The 27,798-nt window shown below is 42.6% G+C and overlaps 1 protein-coding gene across 4 annotated transcripts in view; it reads right to left on the bottom strand.

Moving 5' to 3' along the window:
- The window catches only part of ABA3 (molybdenum cofactor sulfurase (LOS5) (ABA3)), a 425,672-nt gene that overhangs the window by 236,008 nt on the left and 161,866 nt on the right, over window positions 1-27,798 (bottom strand). For all 4 annotated transcript variants that reach the window (XM_089377211.1, XM_089377210.1, XM_089377209.1 and 1 more), the window contains one exon: window positions 14,073-14,198. In XM_089377211.1, the coding sequence (XP_089233337.1) occupies window positions 14,073-14,198 (126 nt within the window). The remainder of the gene's footprint in view (window positions 1-14,072; window positions 14,199-27,798) is intronic.

The raw sequence follows: 27,798 nt of genomic DNA on the forward strand, positions 1-27,798 counted from the left end.
ACTAGAGCACTTCCGATGCTACCAAAAACTAACACTCCCTCTTAGCGAGGAAAGTGCTCTAGCAATAATGTCCACCTGCATGCTGCTCTATTTTTGAAGCACCTCCTTTATGCATTGTTGTTGCCACCAACACTGTGTTGTTGTTGCTACTGTACTGCTGCCCATGACACTGCCACTTCTACATCTGTACTACAGCTCCCTCTCAAACGCTGCATTTGTTATGCTGCTAGCACTACCACTGCTAACACTGCATCTAAGAAGCAACTGAAAAACATCCAAAATTAGTTGAACTTAACTGTGTTCAACATAATACAATGAATGTTGAAATCTGACTACTGTTGATTCTAACCCTTTGAATCTTCTGTGCTGTTGCTGACTCCTGCACTATGCCAACTACGTTGCTGCCAACATTGCTTTGCGCTGATCATTCTCTGGTCCCCAGCTACTTCATCTGTCCTCCAAACAATCCACTACATCATTTGACACTAAGTCCATCTCGCTAATGAATCTTGGGCACTCGTAGTAAGGAATTGATCAAAGAGGTGGACTCCTCAAGGGTCCTACCCACATGTAGTTCTTTCGAACTACAGCTCTAAATCTCCCCACCTCCCTCCTGGAGATGCGGATGCCATCTCTGCCAAATGTCGAATGACCTCCTCTCTCCTCTGCACAACACTAGACCAACCTACGCGCCCCTGTTGGAGCTTGCAGATCTGCCCCTCTCCGCTGTTGTTTAGCAAGTGAAGATTCAGACTCCTTGGTTGGAAGTCCTCTGAGGAGAAAATTCCCCTTCTATGTGTCTTCGTTCTTTTCTAGCGGCTTTCTACCGCGGCAGAACCTGTGCCCTTCAAGCACTGCGCTGAGGCTCTGCGTCACTCCCTCTGCCTCCGCAAACTCACGAACTGGAAATCGTACCTCTCTGTCGTCTCACTCAGAGAGAGATTTCCCCGGATCTGCTTCCCAACAAAGATTGCACCATGCCTTCAAGGGAATTTGAATTGCTACCAAGTGCAGCTTTCAGCCTCACTACACAACACTAGATCTGCTCTTCCCTGTTTCAAAATCAATGCTCTCATACCATGTGAAAATTCCTAGACTCGAAGGAACCCCTACTACAACAAATCTGAATCTACTTCACCTACTTGATTTTTCAAATTACATTCATCAAGTTATTCTTCTGAACGCTGAAGTAAATTTTGGCTATTCCTGGAAGTTCCGACTTTCGCCCTCTGCATCAGCTTTCCCGGTTTTTTCAGCAGTTCCAGCAGTTTTGGCTTCTGCCCTCTGCGTCAGCTTTCCTGGTTGTTCCGACAGTTCCGGCAGTTTCGGCTTCTGCCCTCTGCATCAACTTTCCTGGTTGTTCCGGCAGTTTCGGCTTCTACCCTCTATGTCAGCTTTCTCAGTTGTTCCAATAGTTCTGGCTTCTGCATGATAGGAAACTTTTATGTTCTACTGGCTCTCTCCGCCTCTCTATCTGTATTCTCCAAAAAGTCCTTGTCTCGGATTCTCACTGCCCCTCTGCTGCAGAATGATCATTTAATTCGAAATCCTTATCAAACTCTGCCCTAGGAATCGAATTCTTGATCAATTCGTTCTCTCCGTGTGTGTTTCCAAACGAACCCCAAGCCTACATTTTATACTTTTCCTGTTGAGTCTTCAACGGTCGAGATTAAGTCTCTAATCAACAACTAAGTTTAAAACATGACTTGATTTGCCTTCTAAATTATTCTCACCCATATTTTGATTAATACCCATTCAGATTTTGATTTCCCTAAGTTTAAACTTAGGAACTCTATTAAAAATATTAATTATTTTAATAAAATAAAATCAAGGTGGAATTTCACCAAACGGTTTCTGGGTTCTTTAGAACTCATGTGCCTTAGCCTCTCCACCAATTTTCAAGGCTAGAGCACTTTTGATGCTACCAAAAACTAACAAAAGGGATGGCCAAAGAGATGTGGGATGCCTTGGCTACGCTATATCAAGGATCTTCCGAGTAGTGAGAGATGTACTTGGAAGAGAAGTTAAGATCAGCAAGGATGGAGAAAGGGATATGCATTGATCTGTTCCTATCAAATCTTTGGGAAGTCCGAGATCAGTTGGCTATTGTAGGATCAACACCTCAGCTTACAGAAATGGTGAGGTTGGCCCTAAAATCAATCTCTGAAGAATGGCCTCTCTTCAGTAGGAAGAGATGATGTGAATAAGTCTATCCTTTCTCCCTCAAGTTTCAACCCTCCAATCATCACCCCTTACCCCTCGTGGACCAAGTCCCTTGCTTAAAAAGCAAGCAAGCTCCATTCTTCACTCCATCCTTGGGAAAGGGTTTTTAGGGTCACTTCTCAACTATTCATTGACATATACCTTACAAGTGATCCCTATACTATCGGGACTCCTCCTATCGGTGAAATTCCATAAAGAGTGGGGAGACTTAGCTATGGTGACAATGGGCTAAGCCTCCACCGTTGCCCTTAACCTAGTAGTTGCCCTCTTCAACAGGAAGAGATGATGCGAGATTTAGTCAAGTGCAAACTCGATAGTAGCAGCAGTAGTGGGAGGAAGCCCAAGCAGGAGGAAGAGAATGCAGCCCTTGCATCAAAGGGGCAGCAGGAGCAGCGGAGGTGGAAGAAGGACGTCTCAAAGATCAAATGTTTTTGGTATAGTGAATTTGGTCAATATGCTACACAGTGTCCTCTCAAGAAGAAGGACAAGGACAAGAAACATGATTTGCAGACTGCAACCGCTAAGATAGAGGAAGAGGAGTTTTCCATGATTCCCCAGATAACTCCAGGGGAGAGGTGGGGTGATCAAGTACTGTAGTTCGAAAGAGCTGCAGATGGGCAAGATCCTTGAGTCCACCTCTTAGATCAATACCTTGCTACGGAAGCCCATATCAGAAGTAGCAAGATGTACCAGGGTCAGTTGGTGCAGAGGAGTGTCGAAGTGACAGTTGCAGTAGCTAGGAGCACCAGAGTCTGAGCAGCGCAAAGCTAGTGTCGACAGCAGTGCAGTTGGCACAAAGCAGATTCAACAGCAATGTAGTGGCTTCAAAGACAGCGTAGAGACTAGAAGAAGTCAAAACTCCAGCAGCAGATCCATCACGCTGAATCACCTTGGTTCAGTTTTTTGGATGCTTTTCCGTTGTTGTTCCAACAGTAGCAACAGTTGTATAGGGCTGCAATGCTTGCAGTGAATCGTGACATGGCCAGCAGCAGCACAAATGCAGCATTTGCGCAGTAGTTGGTGGGCAATGTTGTCAGACATCAACAGTGCAGAGGGAGATGTTACAGAGGCGTGATGCTTCAGCAGGTTGCATTACTAAAGCACATTGCTCGCTAAGAGGATGTGTTGATCTCTGGTAGCATCGGATGTGCTCTAACACTCAAAATTTGCAAGGAGGCTAGGACACGTATTAGAGAATACCCAGAAATCATTTTAGGAAATCCCACCGTAGAAGGTTTTATTAAAATAATTAATTATTTTTAATGGATGCTTAAGTCTAAACTTAGCAAATTAAAATAATAAAAGGGTATTAATTAAACTGGGGGTCGATATCTTGCAAACCGTTCGTCGGATTGACTTCATTCCACCACCAAAAGTTGCAGCTTTCAAAGGAGGTTCAGATGAACCTACAGCGCAGTTCCAAAGAGGAGATCTTCTAGGCCACGCAAGTCAATCTTTACTTCTGCAGTTGCAGCTTCAAATTCAACAGCTTCCGGCTTCACATGTGTGAGAGAGAGAGACCCATTTCAGCGCAGTAGAGAAGAGACTCATATCTGCGCAGTAGAGAGAGAGAGATGTGATGAGATGAGTGAGTCCAAATGAGGAAAAGTCCTCTTATATTTATACACAACGTTGGTGGGTGAATAGATGCGACTATTGGGCTTCTGAGTCTACATGAGTCGTAGGTCGGCTTGATAATAATTCCATAATCAAAATAAATTCATATCTCCATGAATACTTATCGGAATCGGATGATCTTTATATCAATCCTACACCTCTCGACGAGAGGAATCTAATAAAAATATTATCAGCCATGAATAAGATGACCCACATGAAGTTTTGCCCTGGTTGCCAATTTTAACACTCCCTCTCAACCATGGAGAACTTCATCTGCAATCTGTCTATCGGTCGTTACTATTCATCCATCAAATGCACTGCCCTGTACAGCCTGACCCTTGCCCTGCTCTGCTCTATTCTGCCTGTTCTGCTTTGTCTTGTTCTGCCTGCACTGATCTGTACTGTTTTGCTCTGTTCTGCTCTGCTTTTGTCCGAATTATGAAGAAGAAGAAATGATCGAGGATGTATCATACTGACTCAAAGTCAGTCTCAGAGTATGTACCACTGGTCCCAGACCAGTCTCAAACAACCCAAAGTCAGCGTCATAGTGAGTACAACTCCAATGGTCCCAGACCAATATCATCCTCCACTGACTCAAAGTCAGTCTTAGAGTATGTACCACTGATCCCAGACCAGTCTCAACCGACCCGAAGTCAGCGTCATAGTATGGTACAACTCCTACCACTGGTCCCAGACCAGTATCATTGATCCCAGATCAATGGAGGTCATCCTAGCGTAGGGAGTACGGTAGTTACAACGATGCGTCCATCGGTACTACTATGGTCCCTAACTTCAATTCCCTGCTCATTGATCAGATGAGAGGTACTTCCCATGAGTCCCAGACTGCATGGGTAGGATGCCTCGACAGGAGAACTAATCAATCCTGTACTCACAGGAGAACACATCAATCCTGCTACAATTGCCATGGAGAACACATCAATCCAGGCCTCACAAGAGAACACATCAATCCTGCTACAATTGCCATGGAGAACACATCAATCCAGGCCGCCATGGAGAACTAATCATCCTACTACACAGGAGAGCGAATCATCCTGTTCCACAAGAGAGCGAATCATCTTGTCCCACAAGAGAGCGAATCATCTTGTTCCAGTGTGCACCACCAGGGGAGGGTGAGTCACCCTGTGGTCGTATGTTGCTCCAGTAGGAACCGCAAGCCCTCAGAGCTCCCAGAGCTCAATGTATGCAACATGCGGGACCCTTGTACAAGGGTTTCTTGCCGACTCCAAGTCGTTTGGGAAAATCACAGATTAGATCTTTCCTCGGGGCTTTGACAAGGTGTATCAACCTGTACATCATCTTAATGTGATGGAGCTTCCTTGCTCATCGACTTACCATATCCCAGATGATGTCTATCTGCTGGAGCAATTGACGAATACGGGATTCCTCAATAATCGAATCCCACCTCTGGTTGTTACAGAGAATCACAGTGGTATCCAATGTAAATCCAAACAGCTCACTGAAGAGCTTTCGCAACCAGACTGCCTCACACGAGGTTATGCTAGCAACAATATATCTTGCTTCGGCGGTGCTCAAAGCCACCGACTTCTGCTTCCTGCTCATCCAGGATATCGAAGCAGATCCCAAGGTGAAACAGTACCCAGAAGTGCTCTTACGGTCCACCACACTGCCTGCCCAATCAACATCAGTATATCCAAGTAGTCTCACATCTCCGACAATGTATCTTAATCCATGAGAGATTGTGTCCTGAAGACATCTCAGAAGATTCCTGGCATCAACCAGTGAGACTCAACCAAATATGAGCTCATAATGCTAACTGCAAAACATATGTTCGGACGGAGGTTCACCAAGAACATCAATGCGAATGAGTTTTTGAAACTCAGAGGCATTTCCCAAGTCTGGTCCGACATCACTACCATATAACTTCTAAAAGTTAAGATCCTCGAGGTAGTCACAGGCTTGCAGTCCATCATACCGAATCTTTTCAATATATTTACCACATATTTTCCTTGAGATAGGAAAATTTCCCTTGGCTTCTGCCACACTTCAAGTCCTTGGTCCTTCATTTCAAATTCAGAAGCCATCTCCCTCTTACATTTGTGAATGAGAGGGTTTGCACCTGTTAAAAAGAGGTCATCCACATACAACACCAGTATGAGAGGCTTGTCATCTTCAACCTTAAAGTAAAGGTTAGGATCAGCTTCACTCCTAGTGAATCCCAGCTTCATCTAGTAGCTATCGATCCTCTCATACCATGCTCAGGGTGCTTGCTTCAGCCCATAAAGAGCATTCTTCAACCTGCATACATGAGATTTTCAATCATAAATCTCAAATCCTTCAAGTTGCTCCACATAGACCTCTTCTTTGATAGAACCATGTAAGAACGCGGTCTTAACATCCATCTGATGTAGGTTCCATCCTTGTGAAGCCACAAGGGCTATGATCAAGCGGATGGTAGTATATCTGGAAACAGGTGCAAATATCATAGTCTATACCTCCCTTCTGGGATAAACCATGAGCAACAAAATGAACCTTATACTTTTCCATACTTCCATTTGCTGCATGCTTTATCTTGTAAAGCCATTTTGAAGTAACAATTGTCTTGTCCAGGGTCTGGGAACTACTTCCCAGACATCATTCTCCATAATAGACTCATATTCTATGGTCATAGCATCCTTCCATACTTGATGCTTGACGGCATCTGAGAATGATGAAGGCTCATTTTGTATGATCGTGCTCATGATGGTCAGGTATCCCTGATACCTGTTAAGTTTCTTACTTTTACGGAAGGTTCCTCAGGGTGCAGCATGTCCTTCAGCATCATCAAGTATCCCCCTAAGCCATGAAGGCCTCTTCCTAGAAGAGGAAGGCTCATGTGGATGAGGATCAATCGGATCCATGGGTTCTTCTACATCAGGCATTGATTCATCATCCTTTTCTTTCGGTTCCCGGGTGTCGGCTTCATGAGAGCTACTCAAAGTCAGCAGATTGTCCACCTTGCTGAGAGCCATATCTTTGTCAAAGGTGACATCATGACTAATCACGACTTCCCTTTGACCGATGGTGAACATTTCTTCAGGAGATTAGGAACCCAATGCTTGATGAGGGCATCGATTTTGTACATATACGGCGGTGATTGTAGTTTCAGCCCATAGAAACATTGGAAGTCTTTGATCATGTAGCATGGCCCGGACAGCTTCCATCATCGTGTGGTTCTTCCTTCCCACCACACCATTCTGCTCAGGAGTATGTGGTGTAGTAGTCTCCCTCTTAATGCCAACCTCAGGTATGCCTGAGTGAACCAACTGTAATATATCGGAGGTCTTGCTTTGGCTTGAGGGGAATGGTCCCCTTTTGAGATTTCCTTTGGCACATCCCGGACATACACCTTCTTTCTCTACTTGGAATTCGGGCATCCCTGTTACCGTCTGTCTTACATCGAGTAGAGCTTTATAATGAAGGTGGGCAAACCTCTGATGCCAAAGTTCAGAATGAAGAGATGTGTCACAAGACATGACACCTAGTGGAATTCCATCGACCTGATATAATGAATCAACACTAAACCCAAGAGTAAAAGCATCTTTAACATTATTTTTTCCATATACGTACCTTGCCATCGCTGAAGGTTACTTTGTAGCCTTTGTCTTCCGTTGCCGAGATGGACACTAGGTTCTTTTTGAGGTCAGGTGCATATAATACATCCTGGACTTTCTAGCCTTCTTGAATGGTTGTCCTCTTCCTCGATCTCCAGCTCTCCTCTTACCTTTGCTGTTGAATTTGTCATTCCTTTGATTTGCCATCAGAGGGATTTTGATTATCATCCCGGTGTGAGTCCTTTCTTCTCTTTGCATGAGAAGAAAAAGCAGCAGGAGGACCTTTAGGCATGGGCATTTCTTGCACTTCTTCCCTTTTTTCTTCTTGAAAGCATCTAGCCATTAATTCCTCGAAACCAGGAATTACATTATAGTTCAGAATAGTAGTCTTGAACATGTACCATTCGGATGGTAATCCTCCAAGAGTTGTGAGTGCCATTTCTCTGTCAGTAATAGTTTCCCCAATAGATAGGAGATCGTTCTTGATCTCGGTGATTCTTAAGAAGTATGCTTGCATACTTTCATCCTTACTCTTCTTGATTTACCTTAGCTTATTTCTAAGAAACAAAACTTGATTTGCATCATTAACTTTAAATAAACTCACCAGTCTGTCGTAGATTTCCTTGGACGTGTCTAGATCAGAGATGTAGCCCACCAAGCGCTTGTCGATAGAGTCCCGGATGATCTTCTTTGTTTTGACTTCTCCATTTTTCCATTTGTTCCAGGCAGCAGCAGATGCATTTGATGAAGGCTCAACAATATTGCCTCTTACATGGTCCAGCACTCCTTGATCTTCAGGGGTTAGATCGATAGACATCTTCCATCTGTGATAGTCAGCTTTCTCACGGAGCTTGTCTTCGGCATGAAAGAGTGTTGAGGACCCCATAGTTCTTTTAGGATAGCCTTGCCAATCTTCTCTTCAATGATTGCTCTTGCTCTTGCTCGGGCTTTGTCTTCACCTCAGCTCTGATACCATGTTAAGTTATGGCATATTCTATGCTTATAACACTTTACTTCTTTTTCTTATTATATTCCATCGATTAGCAATCACATGTACATAAAGTAAAGTGCAGATAGAACATTAAACGATCGACAAAAAACAAGCCAAGACAAGAGACACAAGATGTGGCGGCTAGCCAGGGACAAACCCCACAATGTGTGGGGAAACCCTCTGATCAAATCTTCTTTTATCTTCAATAATTCAGCAGAGAGAAATAGTACAATAAATCGGATTCATATCAGCAGTAGAAAACCCTAGATCAGTAGCATCAGCATTAGCGGCTTCATTATCAAACTAGGGCAGACCATATCTCACAAACCGACAGTCGGATTGACTTCATTCCACCACCAAAAGTTTCGGCTTCCAGAGGAGGTTCAGATGAACCTACAGCGCAGTTCAGATGAGAAGATCTTCTAGGCCACGCAAGTCAATCTTTACTTCTGCAGTTGCAGCTTCAGTTTCAACAGTTTCCGGCTTCAAACTAAGGCAGTCGATATCTTGCAAACCATTCGTTGGATTAACTTCATTCCACCACCAAAAGCTATAGCTTTCAAAGGAGGTTCAGATGAACCTACAGCGCAGTTCCAAAGAGGAGATCTTCTAGGCCACGCAAGTCAATCTTTACTTCTGCAGTTGCAGCTTCAGTTTCAGCAGTTTCCGGCTTCAAACTAGGGCAGTCGATATCTTGCAAACCGTTCGTCGGATTGACTTCATTCCACCACCAAAAGTTGCAGCTTTCAAAGGAGGTTCAGATGAACCTATAGCGCAGTTCCAAAGAGGAGATCTTCTAGGCCACGCAAGTCAATCTTTACTTTTGCAGTTGCAGCTTCAAATTCAACAGCTTCCGGCTTCACATGTGTGAGAGAGAGAGACCCATTTCAGCGCAGTAGAGAAGAGACTCATATCTGCATAGTAGAGAGAGAGAGATGTGATGAGATGAGTGAGTCCAAATGAGGAAAAGTCCTCTTATATTTATACACAACGTTGGTGGGTGAATAGATGCGACTGTTGGGCTTCTGAGTCTACATGAGTTGTAGGTCGGCTTGATAATAATTCCATAATCAAAATAAATTCATATCTCCATGAATACTTATCGGAATCGGATGATCTTTATATCAATCCTACACTTCTCGACGAGAGGAATCTAATAAAAATATTATCAGCCATGAATAAGATGACCCACATGAAGTTTTTCCCTGGTTGCCAATTTTAACAAAAAAAGTGAAGCAGGTCAAGGGATTGAAGTTCTTTCAATCAAGGAACCTACCGAAGGAAGTCTAGGTGACCAAAAGAAAGAGATGATGTATGTATGCTTGTACTTGATAAAATACAGTCATGTCATATAGTTGCAGATATCGTGAATGAGTGTTCTACCTCAAGAGCATGATCAAAAGAAAGGATCTCCTCCTGTGAAAGGATGCATGAAGCCATGGTTCACACATTGACTAGATGAAATCAACATGATATGTCCTCATATGAAATATGACGTGGCTAACAAAGTCGAAGGAACTATGATTGGAAGTTCCTGGGAGAAAATGTGTGAATAAAGAAGGAAAGAGATCATGAAAAATGCAACTATAGAGAAGGAAATCAACATCCAAGGACTAGAAGATTTGACTATGATATGTCCATGGGAAAGATATGAAGATCCTGATAAAGTCTGAAAAAAGATCTTTTCGAGATGTGTCAATATACATGCGGGATGTTGATGCAAATAAGGAGATGTCATGGCGAAATACCATCACAAATGTATTTTTGACTTAATGTTCATTTTCTATTTTTGAACAATATCTGGATGAGCTAATGTAGGGATACTAAAGGAAGAGTTGTAGATTTCATCTACAACTGACACTCATGTGGTAGGATGAAAGATCCTAAAGGAAACATGATGCGGAGAAGGTAGCAAGGTATGAAGGAAAGGCTAAATATGGACTAATGGATTACTTTCCAATGAAAGAAAGGATGACATGACTAACATGATTCATGAATAAAAGTGATGGATGGTCAATGCCCTACGAAGAAGTCCCAAAAAAATATGAAGACTCTTGAATAACGAAACAGAAGTTCATGACATCGAAAGGGGGAGCTCTTCAAGTAACAGATTGTCCCATGATCTCCACCTAAAGAGTTGTTGGAAGCAAGTCCCTGGTCAAGAGGGAGCTTGGTCAAGTCCTTGATTAAGAGGGAGCTTGGGTACATTCCTTCACTGGAAAGGGCATATCCTCCCTAATTGAGAGGGAGAGATAGACACATCATTCTTGTTTTCACGTGGGAAGATAGAATGGAGGATTGGGTAGGCATCTGGCATCCAATATTCTTTGAGGATGTGGCAAGGCATCCAAAATAAGAGTAATCGTAGAAGACTGATATTCTTTGAAGACTGCGAATCTAAGATAAGAATAGTCCTAGTGGAACATACTCTGGGAGAACTCGGGTGGGGTATGCTCTGAGAGAGACAATGTTGAGGGTGTCTATAAATGATTGGTCTCACCAGCATTGCGTTATGATCTTATGGAGAGATAGAGTTGTTAGTCAAGGCCTTGCTATGTGACAATGTTGGATGATATGATGTTATATAGATAGGTTACCAATCCGACTCTCCTTATGAGAATTCTTCAGATTGAGAATGTCCAAGTACCTTGTATGGATTATGAATACCTCCCTAGTTAAGAGGGAGTGTTGAAATATGTAACTACGTTCGATCTTCATAATGGTATATGTAACCGTGATTTTATGTATTTAATTAAGACAAAAAAATAAATTTACTATTTGTCATAAAGTTTATTGAGTCATTGTCATGTATTGAAGACCCATTTGGGCATGTTACATATTGTAAAGAAAATTTTAATTGAGTCAAAATAGAGTCAAAAGACCCTCCAAGATGTCATCATGGCACAAAGATCAAGTCAGACTACATGAAGGGACAAGTCGGCCTCAAGATAGCAATCCGTACCCTTCACGAGCCTATAAATAAGAAGGAATTCGATTTCATTTGCACACTCACTCAAGCAAGTTCGATCTCTGGAAAAAGAGGAAGAAGAAGAACAAGATCAATATCGGTGTTTTTGGGCCTCTCTCTCGCTCTGTTGTTAAGGTTTCAATAATTTTTGGGCTAGACAAAATTTTGAAGCTACATCGAAGCTGTGAAGCTATAAGCATGAAGTTGTGAAGCTGTAACGTCAAAGTTGTGAAGCTGTAACGTCGAAGTTGTGAAGCTGCAAGGTCGAAGCTGTCCAGTTGCCTCTAGATCGAAGTTGTGAAGTTGTTAGGTCGAAGTTGTTGAAGTTGCATCAAAGTCGAAGTTGTGAAGCTGCTAGGTCAAAGTTCTTGAATCTACTAGGTTCAAGTTGCAGAAATTGTTGTTGGATTCGAAGTTGTTGGAGAATTTGTTGGAAGGTTGAAGTTTGTTGTTGGAAGTTGTGCAAGGAAAGCTCATCAAGAAAGATGACTTGGTCTTGGAGGGTCTTGGTCAAGGGTCATAGGTCTTGCAATTTGTCAATTGAAGTTCTATAAGAAGAGAAGGATTCTCGTAGGTTTTCCTCTTAGTTGGAGACGTTTTGGCCCTGTCTAATCGCCTATATCTTGTGTCCTATTGTCTCATTGTTCCTTATCAGAAATAAGAGAAATCACCTACACTTGTTGCCCCCTAGATTTCTCAACAAAAGGTTGGACCAATCATTTGAGGAGATAGCTCAAATCGGGATAAGACTACCATTCATCACATAGATTTCTCGAAATCAGAGACCTCTCACTAGAGGTCTCTCCTATTTGAATCCGAAATGTGTGGAAATTTTCAGACAAAGGTGGGGGTGATCTTCTCTCTTCAAGACCAAGCCCACCTCACTATCCAAATTGCATGATCGACTTAAGAACAATTGTGGTTCATAACTCGGCAACTTGAGATAAAGTATTGGGGTAAACAGTAAGTCATTCTTCAACAACCATTTTATAGATAAAATTCAAAAATTTTATTTCCCATTTTAGATTAATTTGTTTAACAAGCTTGTTCTTCAAAATCTTATCATCAAAAAAACTTGTTTTGTGCCTTGGGGTTTTGAGCAATAAAATTAGATTAAAGCCAAGGATCATTTCCATCCTCCTTTATCTTTCATGAAAATGAAAGATAAAGGAGAATGCCTATCACTTTTACTTAAATTTTTAACATTACCATTCAATGTTACAGGATGTTTGAGAGAGATTGCAACCTCATTGGATTTCATATGGAGAAAGTAGAATTTTAGATCCCACTTAAAATCCAGTGGACATAACAGTTTTTAGGATTTCAAGTTTGGGGAATTGTAATGTTTTCATTAAATTTTGTCATGTAAAAGGCTATGGAACTAGCATTTAATCAAGAGCACCAGGCTCTCTATGTACCTTGATGTTAGTAGCATTGAATATTGAACTCCTCTACCATGACCCTAGGTAGTCAAACATAATCTTGACTTGACATGTTAAGCTTTTCCTATATTATTTTAATGCTTGGAGGGCGATATTGATGACAAAGATCCCAATATAGGCAATGATTTTGATGATATATTTGTTGTAGCATGATTTTTTTGGATGGTAGAGGTCATCTAAAACTTGTTTGTGATGTATCTTTGGTTCAGATATGGATTGCACTTGGTGCTATTTTGGTTATATGCACCCTTACATGCTATATAAAGGAGAACTTTCGCATATTTTTGTATAAATGGTTTTGATTCATATGGATGGAAACGAATATATATGCTTTTCTTCAAAATTTGAATATTCTGTGTATTTTTGGTTGAACAGTTTTTTGTTTTGGTTTTTTACCGAGTTCGGTCCGGTTCTGACAGGTTCCCAGTTCGAGGGGTCTCCTTGTCCGTTCAACTATTTGGTTATAATAACATTGTCCCCAAGGGGCCAAATCATGGATGATGGCCTTGAGATCACGAATAATTTCCTAGTTCCCTTCATTTTGTACAGTTATGACCTAGCCTCTGGGTAAGCAAAGTTCTGCTTGTTGGGATTTAGTGAGCATATGTTTGGGTTCCTTGAAGAAAATTGAATCCGATGAACTTGTTTCATTGACATGTTAAGACGTTGCTATTTTTACTAATGCACACCTTCTCAACTGGACCCTCATATTAAGTGGAGTTGAGGTGGAGAATAAATTCACACCTTTGGAAAGAATGTCTGCATTTTACACACCTACTCCCCCCATTTCATTATAGTGTAGCCTGCATATATTGAAGATCATCTGCTGCATTTAATGTAGGTGAACATTCAACACTTTTTACTCAAAATTTCAAAATTTCACTTTTTTCCTTGAACTGCATTTATAGCTACTGTCACGTGTATAGAATAGCTATTATTAATGTATTGTGTGATGTGTCACTGCAAACCTGTGTACAGGACTGCTATTATTTAGTGTATAGTACAACAAACAATTATTTTGTTGTAAAGCTCTCATTAATGGTCAATATAACTACCACTTAATGTGCATTAAACACAAATGAATTCTTCTGCAGGGCCATTGCAAAAATGAAATATTGACACATAAGACAAACACTAAAAGGAAAATCACACATCATATGAAAAATCAACCATCTCCTTGAACAATGAAAAATAATGCAAACTTATGTCCTATAAGCAATAACTAGTAATAAATTTTGCTTCAATGTTCACATGCTCACCCTCAACTGAATTCCCCTTGTAGATGCCAACTTCTCAACTTCATTGTAACCAACCCAACTACCATCAGGTCTTTTCAAATTGAAAGTCACAATGGGACCTTGTTTGCAAGATGGACTCCAAATATCCTAAACAATTTCAAAACAGAGATTAACATATCAAGAAATCACAACTTCCAAACTCAAAACAAATTGCTATAAAAAGTAATTGCTCTTAACAGATTCAAACTCTTGGTTTTGGATATAGTCCAATAAGAAAACAAGGATCTAACACTATTAAGTAAAATGATCATGCATAATTTCAAAGGCCTGCAGCAGCATCAAATAAACTTTAAAAAATATTAATCCAAATGAAATTAGTCACCTACGCTACTATAAAGGAAACACAAAACTCAATGAATTCAGAAATATTACCATTCAAAGATATAATATTCTATAGAAAGCAATTCATCAAAATCCCGTATCTAGAAGGGCGAGTATGATTTTAAAATAGCATATGGAGATGCATATGTACAAGAGTGATTTTCAAAAATCTATTAGGTAGAGCCCTTCAATTTCTAAAATTATGTTTTCATTAACATGCAAGAGCATGATATCAACAAAAGGAAAACAATACTACCGTATACGCATACCACAAACCTGAAAATGCACACAAATGCACATTCTGTTGTTTTTTTCATCAATTTTCCATCATTAATAATATTAATCTATGTTGCATGAAACTTCTAGGAACCTGGCATTTCGGGTTGTACCCATACCCGAAACTCTGAAATTCGGTCGAAACTTGGCCAAAACTCGACCATCATGTAATCATCTATGAGAGTCAATATAGACTCGGTTTTCCTTCTAAATTGTCATCTATGGGTCTTATTCCCTTTTTTCTTGCAAGGTAATGTGTTATATATATATATATATATGTGTGTGTGTGTGTGTGACGTTTCGGCCAACGTTTCCATTTTTGGGAGGTGACGTTTCTAAACATACCCATTTTGGAAACTCTGAAATGTTTCGGCGCTTCGTGCAACTTAGATATTAATAATGCTAATGGCTATGATTTTTTTACAAGACATTCGCATCATTGTTAATGATGCATGCAATCAATCTCTAGTAAGGAAGAATCTTAGCTTCAATTTCTAACCAGACTTGCCAACAAGCTATGAGACTACATACTAGCAATTATACAACAATTGTTGCTGACATTTGTTAGCCTCAAATTAGTAACTACAATATACTTTACCCATGAAATATAATTTTTCGTTTGGTAACTTATGCATTTATAATGGGATAAATGGAATAAGTTTAACGTATCAATGAAATGACCACAATTTTGCAAGTATGTAGCGAGTCGAGTCACAAGGTCATCGTTACCCATCAAAATGGGTAACCCTATAGGTGCGAACTTTTTCTCCTACCTTGGCCAGCCAGACAGCATCCCTACACATTTTCTCATTAATGATGATATGCCAGTCTCCTCCACCATTTGCACTAGTGATACACATCTCACCATCCAACATTCCTCTTGGATGAAGGTGGGTTACCGCTCAAAAGGCATAGTTTCAAAAACCGACCAGTTTGAACCGGAAATTGGTCAAACCAGTTGATCAGATAGGCCCAAATAACAAACTAATAGAAAAGTCCAATCAGAGGGCTAGTTTGTGGCTATTTTGGGTTGAGTTAGGTTTTTTGTGTAGGTTTAGGGTTTAGGAGGGGGAGAGTTGCTTTTATGACCAAGGGAGGTTGTTTTGGAAGGAAAACAACCTCAGGTTCCCTCCAAAACCACCTGAAAAACCACCACCAATGGTCTCAGACTCCCCCACAAATGTGAGATCTAACCGGGTCAGTTAGGATTGGAACCAATGGGTTAGGGCAGTTTATACCAGTTAGGTACCAAACTTGTCACTTCCCAACAAATGTGAGATCTAATAGGGCCAGTTAGGGTAGGAACTCGCCGGTTAGGGACAGTAAGGGCTGGTTTGTACCAACTAAGTACAAAATCAGACCAATTAGCATTGGAACCAGCCGATTTGTATTGGTTAGGTATCAAACCGGCTATTTTGGTACCTAGCTGGTACACACTGGCCTCAACTAGTTGGTTCCAACCCTAACCAAGCCGATTACATCTCACATTTGTGAGGGAGTCCGGGACCACTGATGGTGGTTTTGTAGGTGGTTTTGGAGGAAACTTGGGGTTGTTTTCCTTCCAAAATAGTACACTTTGGCCATAAAACCAACCCTCCACCTCCTAAACCTTAAACCTACACAAAAAACCTAACTCAACCCTAGCAATGTTGGAAATAAATGGTAATATTAAACTCTTACAATAAAAGGATGAAAATGAAACATAAATTTTTAACATTACCATGAATTGACTCAGGATGTTTGAGAGTGGTTCGAACCTCATTGAATTTCATATGGAGAAACTAGAATTTTAGATCTCACTCAAAATCCAGCAAACTTAATGGCTTTCAAGATTTCACAATATGGGCGATTTTAATGTTTCCATTGGATTCTATCATGTGTGAGGGTATGGGATTGGCATTTGATCAAGAGCACGAATCCCTTTATGTACCTTGATGTTCATGGTACTGATTGTTGAACTTCGATGACGTCGGTGGTATTGATTGTTGAACTCCTCTACCATGACCTTAACAAAAATGTACCTTCATTCAAAGCAAAACAATTGGTTAGGCATGCTAAGATTTTTCTAACATTTTATAAGGTTGACGAGATGAACCCTTCACTCAAACCAAAATCATTGGTTAGGCATGTTAAAAAAATTCAATTTCTACCATATTATAAGCTTGAACAATCCAAGTATGAAGACCTTGAGCTAGATGATGTTATGTAGCTCTTGTTGATGATCACATTTCTAGTAGTGGTGAATCAATGGCGAGTTTGATGAGTGATCATGTTGATCAGTGATTTGTAGTAGGCCAATGGCCCAATAACTTGTAGCATTGTTTTTGGACTCTAGAGGCCACTTAGAACTTCATTTTGTTGGTTGATGTAGCTCGGACAGGTGTTCTAGTCTCAAGTGGTGTCAATGAGACTAGGAACACAAGAGTAAAAAATATCTCCAAGCCCGAGTTATTCTTTTAAAAGGAAATGTTTTAATTAAATTAATTAATCAATTTTTAATTATTTTCCTAAGTTTTAACTTAGGGAAATGGATTAATTAATTAGTAATAATTGAGACATGGTTGATTCCTTTAGAGACTTCTAGTAAAGTTCGTAAGTGATCTTACCCATCAATTAAATCATTTTAGATCTAGATCTTAGCTGTTGATTTCTCATTGAAAGATTATAAAGGAAATCGATGGGAAATCTTGTAGATAAATTTATTGCAATGAAGAGGGTGCAGTGATAGCGTGGGGTTTCACACCAACAAGGGTTTCAACAATAGTTGAAGCAGTAAATATTTTCGAAGTTTTCTTTCATTAGTGTTCTTCTAGTTTCTAAGATCTAGAGGAATTACCCTAGAGTTATTCTGCAGACACAAAGGCCGAGATTGTCAGGAGAGGTCGTACAAGATTGCCAAGAGAGGTCGTACGAGGTGCCAGTTTAGCAGATCAAGATTTTCGGTTCCAAAGAGAATTGCAGGAAATCGATGTGATTGCAAGAAAAGAAATCAATGTGGTTCTCCTCCTACACCAAAATCTGTGTTTACATGAACATATTGTGAAAATTTCTGAATCTAACACATCAAAAACCCCTACTATAATATCTGGTTTACTATCTCCTACTTGTTCTTTACATTAACAAGTTATTTAATGACATAAACATCAAAGTAAACATAATTGCAGCGTTCACAACCATACAGATCAACAACTGAAATAAACTAAGACAACACAAGGGACACCGTTAATTTTGGACAATCATCCCCGCAAAAACACAATGCAGGAAAACTGGTGCAGCATATATGAAGGTTTTATTATTAAGCAAATTTCTGAATACAACTAGTGTGCCAAAAATGGCTCACCCTTCAGAGAATATCCTCGGCACCAATACCTCTATCCGAAGAAGATATTCTAGCTAATCAGCAACCAAATGAACAATCCCACAGTGACAGATGGTATCGGAGCTAATTGCAGAGACCAAGTATGTATGCAATCTGAAGTTTTGACCAGGAAATCTTGGATTCACAGTTTGGGGTTCCTGGACTTGGTGGTTCATGGCAAGACAATCCAAGCATTGGTGGACACGAGTGCCACACACAACTTCATCACTACACGTTTAGCGAAGGAAGTTGGGTTGCAAATTATCCCGTCGGATGTGGAGGTCAAGGCAGTGAACTCAAGGGCTAAAGTGGATGGATTGGCACACGAAGTGCCGGTTCGAATCAAAGACTAGCCAGGTCAATTGGACTTCACGGTGATGGAGATGAACGACTTTGACATAATATTGGGGCAGGATTTCTTGAAGGGCAATAGAGTGGTTATTGTTCCCTTCCGCAATGAGATTATGCTAATTGGAGGATCACAGACTTGGACTTTGCCTGCTCATAAACAAAGGAAGGAAGTCAAGGTGCAACATGTTTCTGCACTGAGTTTGGAGAAGGCTATGCGAGAACCAGATGTAGAGACATATGCGACAGTCATCAGAGAAGTTGATAGCGATGATGGAGTGGGGACGCCTGTTCCAGCTGAAATTTCCGAGGTGTTGGCCAAATATGCAGATTTGATGCCCGATGAGCTACCAAAGAAACTTCCACAAGGCGTGCAATGGACCATAGCATTGAGCTAGAGCCAGGGAACCAACCTTCAGCAAAAGCTCATTATCGATTGTCAGGACCGGAGTTGGAGGAATTGAAACGACAGTTGAAGGAATTGACTGATGCAGGTTTCATAAGACCTTCAAGGTCCCCCTATGGAGCTCCAGTATTGTTCCAGCGGAAGAAAGATATGAATGAGCTATGGATGTGCTGTGATTATCGTGCTCTCAACAAGCAGACGATAAAGAACAGGAATCCTTTGCCATTAGCTGTAGATTGCTTCAATAAGCTTGCGAAAACCCGAGTGTTTTCCAAGCTAGATTTGAGGCATGGGAACTATCAGGTGCGGATAGCGGAAGGAGATGAGAGGAAGACAATGATTGTGACAAGGTAAGGAAGCTTTGAATTTCTTGTCATGCCATTGGGGTTGTGTAATGCTCCTGCTACGTTTTGCACTTTGATGAATGATGTACTATGTCCATACTTGGATTCGTTCATAGTAGTATACTTGGACAACATCGTGGTGTACAGTGATAACATGGAGGATCATAAGAAGCACTTCACTTTGGTGTTTGAGGCACTGAAGAAGAGCCAGTTGTACTTAAAGAAGTCAAAGTGTGTGTTTGCCCAGATCGAGATTCCATTCCTTGGGCACATTGTGGGTCAAGGTTACATACGGATGGAGCTGAACAAGGTGAAGGCGATAGAGGATTGGGTCGAACCGAAGAATGTCCATGATATGAGGGTGTTTTTGGGAATGACCAACTACCAACGGAAGTTTGTAGAAGGGTACTCCAAAGTGACCTCGTCATTGACAGACCTTTTGAAGAAGGATAAGCGATGGAATTGGACGGAGAAATGTCGGATGGCATTTATAGACTTGAAGAAGAGGATGGTTTCAGCAACGATACTGAAGTTACCTGACTTTGAGCGCCCATTTGAGGTACACATAGATGCTTCCGATTTTGCGATAGGAATTCTTATGCAAGATGGGCATCCGATGGCATATGAGAGTCGGAAATTGCAGTATAGAGAACGGAGGTATCCAGTTCATGAGAAGGAGATGACTGCGATCATCCACTATTTGCAGGTTTGGAGGCATTACTTGATTGGGAAGCCTTTTGTTGTCAAGACTGACAACGTTGCAACGAGTTATTCTACATCACAACCAAAGCTGTCAACGAAGCAAGCTCGTTGGCAATACTTCTTGGCAGAGTTTGACATGACTATTGAGTACAGGCCGGGTAGACTCAATGTAGTTGCAGATGCCCTTAGCAGGAAGGGATAGTTAGAAGCATTGGAGGGGGAGGAAGACCGGGCAGCACGGAGTAGGAGTCGGGTACAGATGACCGAGGAGATGCAAAATAAGCTCAAGGAAAGCATTGAGACTGATACTCAGGCACAAAATATTGTGAAGAAAATAAAGGAGGGGAAGGCACGAAAGTTTTTTCTCCAAGATGGACTCTTATTTTTTGGGAACCGACTCTATGTTCCGAAGACATTTGGAGTTAGGAGACACCTTTTCAAGGAGTGCCACGATTCTCCATGGGCTGGCCACCCAGGGCAGCGTCGTTCTTTGGCATTATTGGAGAGAGGGTTCTTTTGGGAGAAGATGAGGGAGGATGTAGAGGAGTATGTGCACACATGTATTATTTGTCAGCAGAACAAATCAGACACCCAGAGGCAGGGAGGATTGTTACATCGTTTACTGATTCCAAAGAGACCATGGATGAGTGTCTCGATGGACTTCATTACCTAGTTACCGCAGGTGCAGGGGTATAATGGGATTATGGTCGTGGTTGATCGTTTTTCCAAGTATGCCATATTCATTCCAACGAAGATACCTTGTGGAGCCGAAAATAATGCGGAGTTGTTCTTTAAGAACATAGTGAAGTATTGAGGAATGCCATTAAGCATTGTGTCGGACCGAGATCCACGATTTATAGGGAGATTTTGGGCCACATTGTTCAAGCTAGTCGGGACAGATTTGATGATGAGTTCGAGTTACCATCCGCAGACTGATGGGCAGACTGAGCAAATCAATGCATAGCTAGAGGATTACTTGAGACATTATGTGACGGCTGATCAGAAGAATTGGCCTGAACTCTTGGATGTAGCTCAGTTCAGCTACAACATGCAGAAGAGTTCCGCAACAGGGTATAGTCCAATTGAGTTGGTGAATGGACAACTGCCAATTACTCCTCATACCGTATTGACAAGAGGTTTCTTGAGGAGTCCTCATGCGAAGAAGTTTATGAAGGCATGGGATGAGACCTTGGAGTTGGCACGATTGCACTTGCACGAGGCTGCAAGGAGGATGAAGAAATGGCTAGATAAGGACAAACGAGATGCACACTTCAATATGGGATATGGTTCTTCTCAGGATCGCCAGAGATCAGTTTCAGCCACCAAAGGGGACTGCAAGATCTTTGACGAGGAAGTATGAGGGGCCATTTCAAGTGAAGAAGCAAGTGGGAGAAGTTGCCTATGAGTTGGAACTTCTGCGCCACATGCATTCAAAACATCCTATTTTTTATATTAGTCAGTTGAAGAAGTGTTGACTTGATGTAGAACATCCAGACAAGGTGGAGCCTCCGAGAGGACCAGCCATGATTGTTGACAGGCCAAACTTTGTTTTGGAAAAGATCTTGGATCTTCGAAAAACAGGTCTTGGGAGTAACATGCGACGGGAATTTCTCATTAGATGGAAGGATGCACCAGAGGAGGATAGCTGGGAGACGGAGGACTCACTATGGAGATGGAAGAGAAAGATTGTGAAGTACGACAGGAAGCTACGGAGGATAGCCGGATTGCCGAGGACGACAATGACTTTAGGTGGGGGAGGATGTAAAGCCCACGAATCATCATCGTGCGTTGGCGAGTCGGGCACGCCAAGCGAGCATGTTTAACCGACGAGTTGGCATGAGTCGGCATGGGCGCACGATGGGCGAGACGAGTTGGTCGCATTTAACCGGCCAGTTGAAGCGTGCCCCTGAACAACGAGTCGGGCTAACTGAACGAGCCAAGAGCCTCGCACGAAGTCATGATGGAAAAAATGACAAGTGTTGGCAATGGCGAGTTTATATGGGTGGGCGGTCCCGCACATGGGCGCCGCACACCTAGGCCAACGCTAAAGGAGTGGTGAAGTGGTGAAATGGAAGGTCGGCTTGACGATGATCAAAGCCCCTACCATGGGCAAATAGCCATATATATTAGTGGGCGGCTTGGTGGCAAAGGGAGAGAACACATCTCCACTCATCATTGCAAAGGAGTCCAAGCATTCTAGGCGGACCACCTGAGCAGAGGTGCAGGAGATGCGCCCGCTAAACGGGCGGAATGACGAGACAGCGTGAAGGCAGACGACCGCACTGCAGGTCAAGCTGAATGAAGTTAACTGAAGGCGGTGGGCAGACCAAACGGACAAGCCGCAGGTCGCCAAACAGGCAGGTGAACGGAGTTACAGCGGGCAAGCGAAAGGTTGAACGCAACACTGAGGTATCGAGTGAGGCAAGTTGGGCAAGGCGGTTGGGCTCCTTTATTTGATAGACATGGTTTAAACCTGAGGGAGAGCTTGAGTGGTGATATCAAAGCATCACACGAAGTCATGATGGAAAAATGACTAAGTGTTGGTGATGGCGAATTTATATGGGTGGGCGGTCCTACACATGGGCGCCCCACACCTAGGCCAGTGCTAGAGAAGTGGCGAAGTGGTGAAATGGAAGGTCGGCTTGACGATGGTCGAAGCCCCTACCATGGGCGAATAGCCATATATATTAGCAGGCAGATTGGTGGCAAAGGGCAGAATACATCTCCACACATCAAACGCAAAGGAGTCCAAGTGATATGGGCAGACTACCCGAGCGAAAGTACAAGAGATGTGCCCGCTAGATGGGCGGAACGACGAGACAGTGTTAGGGCAGACAGTCGCACCGCAGGTTGGGCTGAACGAAGTTAACCGCAGGCGGTGGGCAGACCAAACGAACGAGCCACAAGTCGCCAAATGACGGGTGAAAGAAGTTACAGCGGGTGGGCGGAAGGTTGAACGCAGCGCGGAGGTATCGGGTGAGGCGAGTTGGGCAAGGCAGCTCTGGGGCGGTGCGCCCACAGCGAAACGACACGAGCCCGTGGGTAGGTGCGCCCGCGTCAGGCGTGCACGAGCCGGTGGGCAAGTGTGCCTGCAACACAGTGGGTGGAGTTCGGTAGAACAGTAACCTTGTACGCGGTGTACAACCTTGTACATATTTCAGTTGGTGCCAAGGAGTGTTGATTCGACAGATGTGGTGGCTAGGGGAGCCAGAGACTGAGCAGCGCAGAGCAGAGAGGCAGCAGTGTGAGGAGGCACAGTGCAGAGTTTCAGAAACGCAGTGGCGTCAGAGGCAGGAAGGGACTAGCAACAGTCAGGATTTCAGCACGAGTATCCACTAGATATTGGTCCAGTTTTGGGTGTTTTCAGTTGCTTCTCTCAGCATCTGAGTTGTAGTACAGATGCAGTGTTAGCAGTGGCAGTGCTAGCAGCATAGCAGATGCAGGGTTTGAGAGGGAGTTGTTGTACAACTGTAGCATTGGCAGTGTCAAAGGCAACAATACAATAGAAGCAGCAACGCAATGGTTGATGGACAGCATGTCACATCAGCAGTGCAAAGACGTTGCTTCAGAGTCAGAGCAGTATGCAGAGAGGCAGTGTATTGTTAGAGCACATTCCTCGCTAGAGGAAGTGTTGATTTGGGGTAGCATTGGATGTGCTCTAGCCTCAAATTTCGCACGGAGGCTTGAGCACAAGTATTCTAAAGGACCCAGAAAGCGTTTTGGGAAATTCCACCCATAAGTGATTTTATTAAAATAATTAATATTTTTAATAGGGTTCCTAAGTCTAAACTTAGAAAAATTAAAACATTAATGGGTATTAAACTAAAATTAAAATACAGATCAAGCCAAAATGATCTGAGCCTTTGATTAAGATGTAATCTAGGTCATTCGTTGTCCAACAGGAAGATTGTTAAAATTAGCAACTAGGGCCAAACTCCATGTGGGTCATCTTATTTATGGCAACTAATATTTTTCTTGGATCCCTCTCATCGAGAGGTGTAGGATTGATCTAAAGGTCATCTGATTTCGATAAGTTTTCATGCAGTTATAAATTTATTTGTTTATAGGACAATTCGTCAAGGTCGGCCAGCAACTAAATAACACCCACATGTGTTCAACGTTTTAGTATAAAAGGAGATGACTTGAGAGTCATTTCACACACACTTCTCTCTTGATTTCTCTCCACTTGTCTTGGATTTTAGTGTGAGAGAAATCTAGGAGGAAGTATCCCTAAGACACTGGAGGGAAGGAGGCCTACACGCTGCCCTCTACAAGCTCAAACACAGTCCTAAGGAAGATACCCTAACACAGACCTAAGGAGGATGATCGAGCAGCCATTCTAGAAAAGAGACCCTACTTCTATATGCTTCCTAAAGGAGCCTAGCCGCAGTCCTAGGATGGAGAAATAATGCTATAGAGGAGGCCCTAAACGAGTTGTACCTAGCCGCAGTCAAGAAGGGTTATAACATGCCCTAGTCACAGCATAAGGAGGCTGGAACAATGTGGAATAGGAGGACTGTTTTGGGGTCCGAGTTGCTATAATAGAGGTCAAGTATGCGGTGTGCTAGGCCAAGCCCTTAAGGGCTAAACGTTGTTGGTTTAGGCACTGTTTTGAGGGACCTAAGGCTACAGGACTGCTGTGTGCTAGGCCGCAGGCCTTAGCACCACAACAAGGCTTGCATAGGGGCAGATTAAGGGCTGATATTGACCCTAGGCAGCAGCGTAGCAAAGGAGGTGTCTCTTAAGGGTGTGCCACAATTTTCCAGAGGGTTGTTCAAGGACTGTGTGAGGAGTTTAGGGCTACCCTAATGCCCTAACCAGAACAGTCACGAACAACAGTATATAAACTATTTGGAGCAGTGTTTGTATGATGTGTTCGCAGCTAGATACATGGGACAGCAAGGTCACTTGGTGGAGAAAGCAAATGGGACAGCAAGGCTATGATACTTGGTGGAGAAAGCAATAGGACAGCAGGGCTGCAATGGGACAACAGCATTAGCATGGTGCTGCAAACTCATTAGGACAGCAGCAAGGTACAACATGCCAAATGGGACAGCTAGGCAATGGTGCTTGTTGGAGCATGGTAAAGGGGACAGCTAGGCAATGGTGCTTGGTGCAACAAACATTGGGACAACATGTGTGACAGCAAGGTACAACAGTACTAAACATTGGGACAGCATGTGTGGCAGCAAGGTACACCAGTGCTAAACATTGGGACAAGCAGTGTGATAGCATGGTGCAGCAATGGCACATGGGACAGCAAGTACATGATGCAATACAGTGATGGGTACAATCATGATTAGTGAGGCATGATGGGCGCAGCATGGTGATGGAGTCACCTGGAAGAATCAGTAGAAGCAGCATGTCTTCAACTGAATTCAACTACCTCATGTATCATCTTCTTAGGGATGATCTATGCTCTTATTTAGATAAGTCAAAGTATTGACTTCTGTTGTAAATGTACTATCTCTCTATCTCTCTGCTGAACTATTGAAGAACAAATAAGAAGAATTGATCAAGGGTTTCCCCACATTGGGGTTTGTCCCTGGCTAGCACCACATCTTGTGTCCTCTTGTCTTGGCTTGTCTTCTGCGATCTATGTTTATGTTCTATCTGCAATTTACTTTAATGCTGATGTGATTGCTAATCTGGAAAAGATATTGAGCTAACTATAAAATTGAAATAAATTGCTCTAAGCATAGAACATACCTAAAATTAACAAAGATAAAATAAGGGGTTTGAGGGTCATTTGGAAAATACACAAAGAGATTGCGAAAATCGATTTTCTGAGGTGAGAAGTTCTCAGGAGGAAAATCGATTGAGAAGATCTTGTAGCAGAGGGGTAGTGAGAATCCAAGAGAAGGAATTTCCGGAGAGTACAAGGCAAAGAGAGGGCAGAAAGACATCCAAAGGAAGGTTGACGGTGGCCTACGCAGTGCTAACGCAGAGGCAGTGCAGTTAGTGAGGAGAAATCGAGTTTCTGCTGAGAGAATTCGGAGTTCAGTTGTCAGAAGCCAGGGTGTGACTCTGGGAGGCAGGAAAATCGATTTCTTAGCCAGCAGAGAGGCAACGTAATACCCAGGAGGGGTGACGCAGAAGCTACCCAAGGTGACACAATTCTGCGCAGAAGCCAAGTAGAGGCTGACGCAGAGCCTCCAGAGCTGAAGGATCAGTGACTGATTCTCCAATGACAAGGTGAGATCATTTCACCAGTCTTTTGTCCAGTATTTTCTTTGTAAAGGATTGCTAGTTAAGCATCCTAGATTTGTACTAAGAATTTTCTCCTGCATAATAATAAACCCTCCGAGTTGCTGCACTAGTTTTCCCGCATTGGGTTTTTCCGGGGACTCTTTGTCCAAAAATAATTGTGTCCTATATGTTGTAATTTCCTTTCTTGCTTGGTATTTTGTTTCCGCGTATATGTTAATTAAGTGAAGGTTGCAGATGTATTTGCTTCGATATTTACCGTAGAACACGGTAAATAACTTGCATGGATTAACAAGTAGGAGAAGTAACATCAATTTGCTGCAGCAGGGATTCTGACTAAGGGATTTTCACAAAAGCTAGATGTCAGCCATTTCAAGATATTTGGTTGCCTAGCATACTATCACATTCCAGGCAAGATACGTTCGAAGCTAGACAGACTGCAGAGCGAGGTTACTTCATTGGCTACAGCGAAACCTCGAAGGCATACAGGATCTTCATCCCAAGAGCCAGGAAAATTATAGTTAGGCGGGATGTTATGGAGGGCAAGGTGTACAAAAGGTCCAAAGAGTTGTCAATAGCTGAAGGTCAGTGTGAACAGCCAGCAGAAGCTCCTAGAGTTTAGCAACAAAATCAGGGGCAACAGATCACAAGTAGAGTGACCAATACGAGCATGTGTTCAGGTGCGAGTACTCATGACTTCGCAGAGCATGGAGCAACAAATGTAACAGATCAGGGAGACGCATCAGGGGGATATGTAGGTGGATATTCCTAACTCCACTATTGACAAGAGGAACCAGGAGGTTTAGTAGAAACTAAGAGATGCTTAGGAGTTTGTGGGGACTCCTAGGACGGATAGGGGAGAGAAGAGACAACCAGAGCAGTACACTGGCTACATGCATTAATTAGTTAGCTAGTAGATAGTGAGCCTTCCAGTTATCATGAGGTTGCACAGGAGCATGTGCAGGATGCTATGGTTGAGGAGTATTCCTCAATTATGCAGAACGATGTGTAGGGGTTGTACCCAGATCTACAAACAGGATGGTGGTTGGATCACGTTGGATCTACAAGATCAAGCATAATGCAAATAGAAGCATCGAGAAATACAAAGCTAGGTTCGTAGCCAAGGGGTTCTCTCAAAAGGAGGGAATAGATTATGAGGAGAAATTTGCTCTTGCGGCCAAGTACACTTCTATATGAATCGTGATCTCATTAGCAACACAAATGGGATGGCATATCCATCATATGGATGTCGACACAGTGTTCCTGAATGGTGAACTGGAGGAGGAGGTCTACACTGAACAATCGGAGGGCTTTGTGGCACACAGTAGAGAAACCCACATGTGCAAGTTGATGAGAGCTTTGTATAGGCTTAAGAAGACTCCCAAGGTGTTCTACGAGTGCATCGATAGATACTTCCAGAGCATGGGCTTTGTGAAGAGTGAGGCGGATTCAAACCCCTACTACTTGGTGGTTTGGGGAGATGTCCTCATTCTTGTCCTATATGTGAACGACCTTTTCTTCATAGGTTCACTGGGGCTCATCAAGGAGTGCAAGAGGGATCTTGCAGTTGAGTTCGAGATTAAGGATTTGGGGCTCATGCACTATTTTCTAGAGGAGATTTGAGATGGAGGATTGCAGAGCCATGTCTACTCCCATGATCACCAATTGGAGGAAGATAGATGCATTGAGGGAGAAGTATGTGGACCCCACCTTGTACAAGCAGTT

The sequence above is a fragment of the Pinus tabuliformis genome, chromosome J (genome assembly GCF_031772625.1).
Source record: "Pinus tabuliformis cultivar Carrire ecotype Pingquan chromosome J, CPIR1, whole genome shotgun sequence".
In the NCBI taxonomy this organism is placed as follows: Eukaryota; Viridiplantae; Streptophyta; class Pinopsida; order Pinales; family Pinaceae; genus Pinus; species Pinus tabuliformis.